The 12,983-nt window shown below is 38.3% G+C and overlaps 1 protein-coding gene across 3 annotated transcripts in view; it reads right to left on the bottom strand.

Moving 5' to 3' along the window:
* PPARGC1A (PPARG coactivator 1 alpha) overlaps positions 1-12,983 on the bottom strand; it is an 85,314-nt gene that overhangs the window by 12,447 nt on the left and 59,884 nt on the right. For all 3 annotated transcript variants that reach the window (XM_042871127.1, XM_042871125.1, XM_042871126.1), the window contains exons 8-10: positions 5,633-6,545; positions 4,939-5,043; positions 4,682-4,802 (exon numbers count right to left, since the gene is read on the bottom strand). In XM_042871127.1, coding sequence (XP_042727061.1) covers positions 4,682-4,802; positions 4,939-5,043; positions 5,633-6,545 — 1,139 coding nt within the window. The remainder of the gene's footprint in view (positions 1-4,681; positions 4,803-4,938; positions 5,044-5,632; positions 6,546-12,983) is intronic.

Raw genomic sequence — 12,983 nt, 5'->3', positions numbered from 1 at the left:
GACTTGTAGGCTAACTATGAGCGGTAGACATGTATGAATGGCAAAAGGAAGACTCGCAACAAATGAAGAAGAAAAAAGAACACTGCACAATATTCTCAAATCTTGTTGTGTGGCTGAGGGCTGAAAAAATTCTACCGCCTTCCAGGGTGACTGCTGAAAACATAGCGATGAATCAATAAAACTCAGGATTTTAAACAATCTGTTTGAAATATTTTCAGTAAATTGTACAGAAAAAGTATAATGCCTGGGATCAGGCCCACCAAGATGAGCAACCACAAAAAAAAAAAGTCCAAACTAAACAACCAACATGCATTTGCTCCTTCATTTGTGGGAATTTACTCCATTATGGGCTGTGTCTGGTTTCAGACTTCAAAGAACCCAAGCATTCATTTAGGAAACCACCTTTCTCCTGCCTTCCTGTTGTAGAGAAATTTATTTTCTTTGAAACCATGTGTTTCTTTTCTGTTGCAGTGGCGTCACAGTGCATTTATCTTCTTGTATCTGTAAGCTCTCTGAGACAGGGGCTTGTTTCATACAGACTGTCAGCACTTACATATGAAAGTAGTAATGCTAATATTAATTTTCTACTCAGGTAGAAGCCATGCCCCGAAAGGTATTTGCTATGTGGTCTAATAAGCTGCTGCAGGAAAAGCCTGCATGCCTAAGAAATGCCTGGGGTGTACAACAAGAAAAAAACAGTCCTCAGTCTTCTTGGCAAAACAGAGCAATCTGCCCTGGCTGGGGGTTAGTTTGTAATTTCTAGAAAGCTCTGAGTAGCCTGTTCTGTCCTGCAGTTGTTCCTGGAGCTTCATGATGAATGAATGTGTCTCTGCTATGGTCTGGAGAGCACTATTAAGTTAAGTGAGTCTTGGTGGCAGGCTGGCCTTTTGTTCAATGAGGACCCATTCTAAAATGAATTGTGGACAAGTGACATCAAGATCAAGCTACACTGCTAAAATTTATTCCATTAAAAAAGGCATCATAACAAAGAATACAAATATGACAAAAATATCCTGACTTTCTAACTGAAAAATGACTTGTGGGCTCAGTAGTCTATATTTTTTGTGTGAGACTGCTCAAAATAAAGATCCCACTCCATGAAAAAGACACTGAATCTCCAGTCACCGGAGAAGGGAAGACAGAAAAGAAGCAAAGAGAAAAACAACAGAGAACTTTTTGAAGTTAAGCCACCATAGCTGTAAATCTAGATAGGAACCCATACACAGAAATGCCAGCTCAGGCTTTCAATTGATCTGAAGCTACTGCAGCCAATGCATCACATGCAGACTGACCATGTAGTCATTTAAATGTACCTTTGCCACATAGCATGAGCAAAGGCTTCTAAAACAAGCCTCTTCAGCAATCTACAAATATGTCTTTGCATCTGCCAAAATACAAGCTGCTTGCACAATCAGAGGGCACTGCTACATATATGGTTTTGACAGATTAAAATATGCCTATTTTTTTCTCATCTCTTTTTCCTGGGATTTACACTCATGTTGTCACATGAGAGTAATTCCTGATATTGAACCAGTAAGACCTGATGGTTTTTTGTTGAGTCATGGTTTCTGTTCCCTTTCCTCTGTGCATCTTTTCTAAAGCCAGCTCCCTGAGACCTCAGCACAGTGCTTTTCATGAAGAAAAGCTACCTTCCCTCAGTAGCCAGCACCTGGGGCCCTAATAGTGCTCAATCTTTGAGCTGCACTTTTAACAGAATTAGGAGGCATGTTGTCTTGAACCAGTTCTTGCAGCATGAGGATGAGCTAGAAAGAAAGGAAAATAGACTCCAGTGCAGAATTTATGGAAATCTAAACTTATGGAATTTACAGAAAGAATTGAAGGAAAGACAAAAAGGATTCTTATGACCGAACAGTAAATGAGTTGGGCCTTTTTGGAAAGAAAAGAGTGACACATAAGAGACTCATAATCCAAAAGGACTCATAATCCAAAATCAATAAGAAAGGGAACAGAGAATGCTGGATGAAAAATAGCACCTTTGTTCAGTTAATATGCACCTTATCACAGACTTAGTGGGATCAAGGCTTCCCTTTCTATGCTCCCCTTTCTCCTATCCCCCACTGATTCGCACAGGGCATAAACTGGCATGATTCAACACAGATTTTTAAAGTGAAAGTGTTGGTAGACTTTGGAGAAAGGAGTTAATATGACTTCAGCTACATTTCCTGCAGCTCTTGGATGACTGCTTTTAAAATTTTTGCCATGTTCTATTTATTGATATTTTATAAATATATGATTTTTCATCTCACTAAGTCATTTCAGGTCTAATTTATTTATGTTTATTAATACACAATTTCATTAATGAAGTTAATTAACATGACAGTGCTCACTTTAGAAGAGAAAATAAATTCAGCCTTTAATTAGAAAATACTAAATTTCTTAACTTGGAAGAAATGATGGTGCAGCACATCTAGAGCTTTTCAGGGATCTTCTCTTTCTCCTTTTCCCTTCATTAGTTAGTAGCCAAACATTTCCTCATTTTAAACTAAATCAAATTTTCTATCTTCACAGTAGGATTCAGGTTTTTATACCAATAAGATACAGTAATTGAGAAGTAGCAAGATACATTCATGACAGAGGTCTGCTTAAAACTGTAATTTATGTTAGATCTAAGAAAGAACAGCCATGTAAGTTACGATTGCCAGAAGTCAGTATTATCTCTAAACAGATGGAAGCAAGAAAAACACCAACAGTTGACTTAAATATAGCCCATTCTGAAGCCATGCAAAATTCTTCCATTGCATTCTGTCATGGTTTTATGATTTTTGTTATCAGTATTCTACATCACAACATTATGTAGTGCACTGAGAGATAAAGAGTTAATACTCCAGTTCCATGGATTGTTGATATTTCTGGGTACCTGGTTCTCAGAAGAGAAGAACAACTACATGCCCCAGAGGATTTTGTGTTTCTGTTTTCCATTCAGAGGGAAAGATAAAACTGTTTGCAAGTCACAAGAGGTCCCTTTTTCCTTTCTGCTCATCTCTGCAGTGTGTGTGCTCCCTAGCCATCTCGCCTTCAGCATTAGAGCAAAGCCTTCAGTTTTTGGACACACTCATTTTTTTTTTATTTCTTAGCCTCAATTCCAATTATATTGTATTGTTATCTTACATTCCACTATCATATTTAGTAGATTAGTCTGTTTCTCCTCAGATCATTGCTGCTGTTTTGTTTTCAGGCCCATCTCCATACCCTTTCCCCCTTTTCTGGGGTGTGGTCCCATGAGTCCCCCCGCCCCATTAGTCACCGAACTGTGCTGACCTGCCCATAAACCATTGACAGCTTCCCTGAGTTTCAGATCAGAACATGCTATAGCTCTGAATCTCATGCTTTACAAAATTTATGTATCACCTATACTATGTACAGAGGTCACCTGATGCAGAGAAAAGCAAAATGATTTATCAAGCTCACTAAGAACAGTAGCAACAGAGATGAAATCCATAAACTAAAGATGCATATTCCCTCCCAGAACTTCTCATTGCCACAGACTATGCCAGTCTCTGCTGATCTTCATACAAGTAGTTTTGAGCGTGTAAGTATTTGGAGAAATGCCAAAGAGTCTGTAACAGTTTTTTACTACAAAGTTCACTAAACATATTGGAAAGAGATCTACTCATTTTGGTGAGCTCTGGAGAGAACATTAAGGGAAAATGTGGAAATGAAGGTAAGCATCCCAGTACACACCAGTTTGTGCAGAGCAGCAGTAAAGGGAGCCCACCAGATAGGCTTAACAATCACAACAGGAGTCCAGAATTACAGCAGCTCCCAACTTCCCAGCTTATCAAAACCATCATGCAGGGAAATGAGAAGGGGGCAAAATCCACACGTCTATTTAACAGCCATTTTTCTGTCCTGCTGCTACTACAGGCAAGGGAGTTGCTGATCACCTCATGGGTATTTCCTCTGCTACAGGTACTTCAGTCAGATGAACAAATTAATCAAGTAACACACGTTCATTGTGAAAGGGGCAGCGTGAAATGACATTTTTAAATCGCATCTTCAGACTGTTTTGCTAAAAAAATCTTAAAAATATCTTAAAAGTAAACTGTGTTATAGACAGGAAAGAAACAATAAAAGACATGCCTCTGGATGTCAGTTTCAAATTCTGTACTCTCTGTATAGATAATTACAGCTACTGGAAACATCCAGTGACCAGTATGTAAGCTGACTGGCTTCTTACATTGCTTCTGCAGAGGAAGAGAAATACTGAAACTAGACTTGACTATTGGCATCCTGGTAGGTGATATACAGTAAAAACTGTGGGTTCACTGATAGATCACTATAAGGAATAGACTGGGTCACTTTTAATTCTTTGCTGTCTGGGATGAAGCCTTTTCCTAGAAAATCTTCTTTTTTTTTTTTTTTTGGGATTTTTTTTTTTTTTTTTTTTTGCTTGTTTGTTATTTTTCTGTTGACTGACCTGGAGAGTTGCAATTTAAAGAAGCTGAAAAAATTAGTGCTGTACAATCAAGACACAAATTGTTATGAAAACACATATTTGCCTAAAATTCCAAATACGAAGAAATGCACATAGACAGATTTTTGCATTTTGTTTGTTCCATTACGAAGAAGAAATAAAATAGAATCTCATTCCGAGTTTTAGAAATCTACCAAAAGAAACAGAAACCTATTTCAAAATGAAAGTTATCTTCACAGTGCTTACAATTGCTTTCTGCCTCTGTCTCTCCCTTTGTTTGGCCCTTTCAGATTCCCGTTTTTCATACTCTTTGCGGTATTCTTCCCTCTTCAGCCTTTCATGCTGATATTCCTCATAGCTGTCATATCTAGGAAACATAACTTAGTCATTAAATCAAGCACCTGCATTTCTTAATGTAAATTTAGTAATACAGTTTCTGGAATGCTTTATTATCTCTTCAGAACCAGCTGAAAAGCACACAAAATGCACACAAAATGCACTACCTGGGTCTGCGACTGTACGGTGATCTGGATCGCGACCTTGCACGTGAGGGAGAACTTCGGTGTGCTTGGTGTCTACAGTGGCTGGACTCATAACAGTGGCAAGATCTGCAGGAAAGAAGAAAAAACTAAAACCATTCACCTCTGTCATTCACTTTGAATCTATTGACACCATTTTCTCCTGAGCTACCTCTTACCTGACCTTACAATTTCTTCTAAGCTACCAGTGAAATTTTCCAGTGACAGTTTGCGATCTCCTAGTCAACTAAGGGGCCTCAAGTGATTTTGCCCCCCTCCTATAATGTTTCTTATTGAGGCTAACAGAGAGCAGAGAGTCAACCACTGTCAACTTCATCTGATAGGGACTGCAGCTAGATTGGCACCGGGCAGCTTGCAGATAATGGGAAAGGTTAGTTGTGTATATCTCTCCAATTGCTCTGCCTCTGACCTGACTGGCTCCACTCAGAAAGTGTAAACTTGGCAAATTTAAAGGATAATGGCAACAAATGTTTCCGCAGCAATCCTGTAACCTTCAGAGCTAATCAGATCGGGGCAATAAAAACAATTGCACTGGATCACGGGTTCTTTTTTTTTTTTATATATTTTTAAACTGTTTATTTCCTTCAAGACACTCTGTGCTTTTGCTGTTTTCCTTCTTATTACCAACAATGTTGATGTATGAAATTGCTCACTGTACCTTGAAGAGGATCTACTGCAGGGTGACCTTGATCTCGATCGGGAATATGGAGAACGGGAACAGGACCTGCGTTGAGGAAAGGACCTTGATCTAGAGCGTGTCCTTTGGGATCTTTGAGAAAATAAGGATTTGGGTGGAGATACTGAATCTCTGCATGGAGAGTTAAAAGAAGAGCAAGAAGGCGATACGTCAAATAATGAATAGGCTTGTGTCCCATCCCAAGGGTAGCATAGTTTATCACTTTCATCTTCACTGTCATCAAAGAGACCATCCATTGCTAGTCCTGAATTTATAAACATAGGTAGTTTGGAAAATTGTTCATTACTGTAATCACTGTCCCTTAGTTCACCGGTCTTATCTGCTTCTTCATCAAAAACAGCTTGGCTGGGGTGACCAAAATGCTTATTAAGTTCAGCCCGAATTTCTTGGTCTTGGAGCTGTTTTCTGTTATTACCTTGGGATCCCTGCTTACTTGTCTGTAAAGTCTCTTTCTTGAAATACTGGTCTTGTCCTAAAGAAGAACAAATCTGACACTGCCACCCAGGTGAAGAATCCTTAAATTCTAGTTGTCTGGAGTCCTGAAGTTCCTGGGATATTTTAATGTGTATTTCCGACTTTGAATTCACAGATTGACAGTAGTCATGGTCACCAAACAGCCGCAAACTGGGCCGTTTTGTCTTTCTCTCCTCATGTCCATTGGACAGTGCTGTAGTCTTGCTAAGCTGTGCATACAGCTCAGTCTGTTCTGGACCCTTCTTGACTGGGTTGTTTCCTTGAGAACTGGAAGACTCACTATAACGGGGCTTTTTTGAAGGTGGTGCAACAGTCTTGCATGATGACTTCGGCTTAGGTGAAGTCCTGAAAGGATTATCCTGGTTGGCTTTATGAGGAGGGGTCGTAGGTGGAGTTAGGCCTGAAGGAAAAAAAGGAGGAACAGATTCTTAAGCAGACAAATTTTAGTGAAGACACACATGCTTCTTTAAAATAGATAAAAAAAAAACAAGACTCATTCTACATCAATTTAATTTAATTCATCTGGAAATTAGAGTGTTTAGGGTTTGAGACACCAAAGTTCTGGTGACAACAATAGCAACAGTACTAATGCATGGCCATTAATCTTCAACATCCTTTCTGCCCCTCCTCTTCTTTTATGATACCCGCCTCTCTGCAGACTCTGATAGAAAAGATCAAGAGATAAAAATCAAAAGACTTTTCTGATAAAAATCAAAAAGATTTTGATACAAAAATGAAAAGTAAAGGACTGGCACAGTCAAACATCTAAGGAAATTAGCAGACAAAAACCTGAATGAAAGGAAGTCCAAGAAAAATAAATGAGCACTACCAAAGCAACTTGTGCAGTACACAAAACTTGAATGTAAGGAAGTACAGCAACTCTGCAACTTGACTGCAATGACTCTTTGTCTACACAGTTCATTAACTTAGTAAACCATTGCTAATCTACGTATAATACATTCTTGTAAGTAAAACTAATACATTTTGCCTGAAATGTAGTTCTGCAACTGAAACCTAAGTGAACAATGAGGCTAGTACAATTATAATGAACCATTGCATCTAGAACAAAATATTAGTGTCATGAAATAAGGAGTAGATATGAAACTGATAAGAATTTCAAGATTAACAATATCACTAGCTACCAGGATTTTTCACAGAACTGTAGTACATTACATCACTACAGTGAGATGAAATTGCAGGAAGGACTGCAGCCCATTCTAGTAAAACCTGCAAACCAAAGCAACACCTTCCAATAATTCATGTTTAAATCATAGAAGTTCTTCAGACTTTATAAAGAATAACCCTGTGCAGAATAACAGTACACTGAACAATGCTGTCCAAGATTTCCTTTTCTAGCCCAAGCAATGAGCTTTCCATGACTTTCACAGCAAGAATGAAAAGAGTGCAGACACTTCCAAGAAATGAATGTTTCAAACATGGCTGCAGAGTTTTGTCTTTTTAACCATACAATGGAGCTCAGCAGATCAATGCAAATAGAACATATTTTATAGTGTTTTGCTGTAGAGAAAAAAAAAACGTTCATCAATGCATAGTGCTCCCTAAGGATCAGAAATGGAGACTGGGAGTCCCACTGCATTGTCTGCAATGAATTTGTTTCAGAAAAAAAAACCAAACACCCGATATGAGTACTAAGACATGAGTAGCAGTTGTGAGAAAGAAGACTAATTTTGTCTGAGCACTTGGAAAAAATGGTTACATGGTTATGTAAAGACTTTGCCTAACGCCACCAAAGTCAGAGAAATTGAAGCAAAGGTACTGTAAGTCTAGTTATCCCAAATATGAATTTAAAATTGAAAAGGTTTTGTGCTAAGTCATCAACTATTTCCTCTAATTTGTCCTCAATTTTCATTTCCTTCCCAAAAATTCATCTAATTCAGCAGCATAGATTTCACACCTTATCTACCTCCTTACTAACAAATATTTCTGTTTCCCAAACAAATTTCCAGCAAAATGATCAGGCCTCTTCCAAATTCTTCAGTAATCATTTCTGGGTTAAAAATCTAAAGTGACATTCAAGATTTGAGTAAGTAAGGATTGTTTTCTAAATAAAAAACAAAATAAAACAAACCAACCAAGAATCAGCACTTTTAGTTATGAAATAGTATAGCCTCAGAAATGACCTGGGGTTAGTTACTGAATTTTCAGATGTGTTTTTAAAGAAAGAATGAAGTAGGACAATATTAATTCCAGCCCATCCTTATAAAATTCAACCACTCCACAGTAAACGTCTCAAATATCTGCACATATGAAAATTTCAGTACAAGAAACCCAGGACATAATCTAATATTCAAAACAAAATATTGTTTCCATTCCCATTTCTTTAAAGATAGCCCTGACAGAAAGCAAATAATACTCAGAACATAACAGTTTCCAGAAGCTCAATGAGGAGTCCAACAGTCTTGAGATGGGAGGGGAAAAAATAACAACAAAAAAACCCTTCCAAAAGTACAGACTGAGCCAAATTTACTGGCACTTCTTTTGCTGGCAAAACTGTGCTGGGGACATCCTAAGAAAGGACTTCCTCGTGGCATTTTGGCTCTTTTCCTGGTTTTCAGCAGAAGCAGGAAGCGCACAAGCAAGAATAAACAGATACAAGTTGAAAAATGTTCAGTTAACTTTTGAACAAACTTCCACTGGGGGATGAAGGGGGAGTAAGGTTTTGAATTGGTTCTTGTTTAAGTCGGTGCTATAGAGTCTGCCTTCAGCACATCCCATGACCAGTGCCCAAAATGTGAACTTTGAGAAAATGGTAAGGCTGTACACTTGCTCACTGGTGTCACTTCTGCTCATTGTTACACTAATCACTGCTAATCTTCACTTCAGGCCATGCTCCTAAATCAAGTGTTACAGTATTCGATAACCTTTATTTCATACACACCAATTTCTCTGCAAAAGTGTACATTTTAGCGTTGACAGTACAAGGTATATTCTGTGCTCTCTTGAACTTAGCAGGTTTTGACAGATTTATGGAAGGACAGATGGCCATTACGGGCTGAAGGCTGACAAGAGGCAGTTCAGAGCATTGTTAACACACTTGCACAAACTCTCAGCAGTGCAGCACTGTGCAGAATGTAATTCAGACTATAGCTTTTTTATTGCTGCCTATTTTCTTTTGTCAAAAGAGCCTGCTGTGCACAGCAACAAATGGCTGCCATTACCCAGAATGTAATGGGTGTCAGACAAATCACGTAACACAAACAATCAAGAGTATGTAGGTCATATTTCAACAGAGCACAACCTTAGCAATATTTATGATTACTGCATTGAAATGTGCTCTATAATAAACAAGTACCTCTACATCAGTCACACTTATGTACTTCTGCACAGCAAATCTGTTAGAAGTGGTACATACTCTACAATCACCCCCCTTAAACAGTCTTTTTTCTTTTTAAAGTAAAAGGCAAGTATTTTTTCATGACATGCTATAAAACCATTTTCTTTGTAGGGACTTTTGTTTAATTGAACAGCTTCAGTAAATGGTACGTTTGCACTTTGCCTTGCTCTGTCTGGATAGTGTGAACTCACTCATCTTGTGCTCAAAAATAGTCCTAACAATTTGTGAATACTGCTGCCAACCCAGCACTGTCTTCTCTGTGTCGGTGCAACAAAAGGTGTTCCCATGTATGCTGGCCCCACTACCTCCCTGAGTGACTTCTTTCAATACAGTTTCTGGGAGAGTGCAGGTACTTGTGATGCATACCAAAAGTGCACTAAAAAACAGCCACCTTAGTTAACTCATTTAGCTCAGCTAAGTCGATAACCAGAAATTAGGGAATTGTGTTTGCGTAAAAAGTGACATCTTGACTTTTCAGGACTCATTTGCAATGAGGTTTTAACCAGACACCAATCTTCCTAAAATTCGACTGTAACTGTAGGCATTTAAACACTTGATGATGTTTGTTGTGCTTTGGTGGGGGAATGAGTATTTTTGGGCGAACACAGCTGTGCAACCTTCCTATATGTGCACTGAGCTTTTGAGAGGCATGGAAAATGATTTCTTTCATACTTTTAAAGTCTGGAAACAGACTGTCAAGGGAAACACTATTTAAGGCCACTAAAAACACTGAACACATGGTAACAGCTCAATTCAGTAAAAAAAAAATAATCAGAGTTTTTGTGTGGCATAAGATTGCAGAAGCCAGGAAAATATAATAAAATTAAATAGCCATCATATAATAAAAAACTACATGCTTGTTTAGTATTCAGTTTAATCTTGTTGTCAGTGCTGCAGAGAATAAATACAGACTCCTGAAAATATCTAATAATTCACAAGATCTTATTCCCCCAGACAACTCTCTGCATCTCTCATTTGATCAGAAATCATTCTGAGGTCAAAGAAGTTCTTATATGATAGATCTGAAGTATTTGTTCTGACAACTAAGAAGTAACTCAGATCTAGAGGTGGGCAAATAGCAGGGTTTAAGTATCCTCAAGGATGCTCATGAATTCCAAATCACTGTGTGAGCCAATCATGTTCATATTGCCTTTTACACCATCTTTTTGAAGAGATCAAATTTTGCACCCAAGAGAGACTGGAGTTTTATATTCAGGTAAATTATAAAGATCTTAACGAGAGACTTTTCACTAAGACACCTGTTGAAGACAGGAAGGTGGAAATAGACTTCCAGTTATTGATTGCTGCTTGTATGGTAGTAAAATCTCAGGCATGTAAACTCACTTAATGCATTTATATTATGTCTTTGGGTATTTAGGAATGAAGGCTTAAAAAGGCATTGAGAGAACTAAGAGGGCAAAAAACCATGCCATTTATCTTCTGGAGGAGCCCTCAATTCTCAAGGGAAACACCGTAACTTCTAGAGGTGAGTTGTCCTACTGTGTCTGCAGGTATCTCTTCAACCTGACATGTTCCCAAGAGAAAAGAGTAACACAAAACCCTCCCATGTCCCTGGAAGATATCAGAGATGTTCCAGCCCATGGCTTCTTAGCAAAGTGCTTGCACTGCAGCTAGCTGCAGAAAAACAGATGAAGGCTCTTACTCAGAATAAGACTCACCTTATGCAGAAATTTTATCACTACTTTATCATCATCTCCAAGTCATGACGTTCTGATCCATTTTCCACAAAATAGCATTGGAAACTAGCTAGCAGTACTGATTTTAGATAGAATTATTTGTTCATCACAAGACATTAAAAGGGCGCTCAAAGAATTTGTACATTCTTATACATTCTGCCTTGAAAAAACTTTAAAAGATATTTGTTCTTTATCATTTGACAGATATTTGACAAAAGTTTTGATGGTTTTAAGGAGGACATAGTCACACTCACAAGTACTAACAAAGCCATTCTAAAGCAAGTTATGGCATTGGCAAGGGAATGGATTCAGTTTGACTTTAGATATGTGAATCTAAAATGTATACATGACAAAGACTGATGGTTAGAGCAGGAAATGCGCTTATTTATTTTTCTTCTCTATAGTTAATTCGTCAGTGAGGGAACCAGTGCTGTTTTCAGCAGAGAACAAGGGAGCTGCTATTTATATTAAAATATTTTGTGCTTCGATAGTGCAATTTTAATTCATCAGTAAGATCAAGGCAACTCCACTGTAAATAACAGTATACAGTGTAAGTTGCCCTGTATAAGGACAATGAACAATGCGGCTACCTGGATATAATTTGGAGTTGCTAGGGCCTCACTAAAGAACTCCAAGACATTATTAATTGCTACTGCCACTATTTTATTCTTTTGTTGTTGTTTTTACTGAAACGGGTCCCAGCTTTTCCTGTATTTACTCACATACTTTTTAAGTCCTTCAGTACTAAAGGTTGTTTCTGTTATGTCTGCTTCCAGCACAAGTAAACTCATGACAAAAAACACTATTGCAATCCAAATAAATGACTTGAAGAGAAATTCATGCACAATCACTCATCTTTTTATATATTTATATACACATACAAAAATAAAATCTATGTATATGTGAAGACAGAGATTAATACACCTGTCAAGTGATGAATGGCAAACTCCTGAAACCTTCTCACCAGGTATTTTGAAGAGCAGAGCAAGTGCAACATGAAGTCCAGCAGCCACCATCAACTACACTGCTTGTAAACACTGCCCAAACTCCCTGGCTGCATGTGCTCCAACAATTCCTGTACTTCATTATCATCAGTTAATTTTCTAGCTAGATTTATTTCCAGGGGGTATAATTTCATATTTTCATAGGATAATGCTGTTTTTATTTCACAGCCTCTGATACATCTTTTAATTTGCTGCATTTCCTTGTTATACTATCCAAAACAACAACACAGTCGCTTCATTGCCTCCCCCACGCACAGCAGACACATGGAAATGAACTCACTAACACCCAGCCCATTCCCATTGCCATTCTTGAGACTAGAGGACTGTCAAGAGGTTAGATTAGCTCCCAGGTTCTATCCAGCCAGCTGATGTGAAGAGCAGGCTGCTGTCTTTCTGTCTGGAAGAAAATACTGTTCCCTTCAGTGACCTCAACCGCTGCCTGAACAACTCTGCTATCGTCACCTCATCTGCCCTTTCCAGCTGGTAGCACTAAGCACTGACTCACCAGTGTGCCTCCAAACATGCACTTTCATGCAGATTTGCTCTCCAGTAATGACAAAAAAAGACTTCTTCATGCTTCAGGCTTGTTGGCACTGAATTGGATTATCCTGCTGCATGCTGTGAATTTTGCCATGTCTGTATCAGTTTTGCAAAAGGAAGGTGTGTTGCAAGGATGTTGCATTTTGTCACTAGAGGAATGATTAAGAGCGCAGATTTTCAGGACATGTCAGAGGAAAGCGTGCATGTTTTAATGCTGAATTAATGAAGTTTCTGAAAAAGTG

This window comes from Lagopus leucura, unplaced genomic scaffold (genome assembly GCF_019238085.1).
Source record: "Lagopus leucura isolate 7727_CA_CO unplaced genomic scaffold, USGS_WTPT01 Super-Scaffold_100004, whole genome shotgun sequence".
Lineage (NCBI taxonomy): Eukaryota > Metazoa > Chordata > Aves > Galliformes > Phasianidae > Lagopus > Lagopus leucura.
Note: the sequence above shows the minus strand (reverse complement) of the source record. Positions and strands in the feature narration are given on the sequence as shown.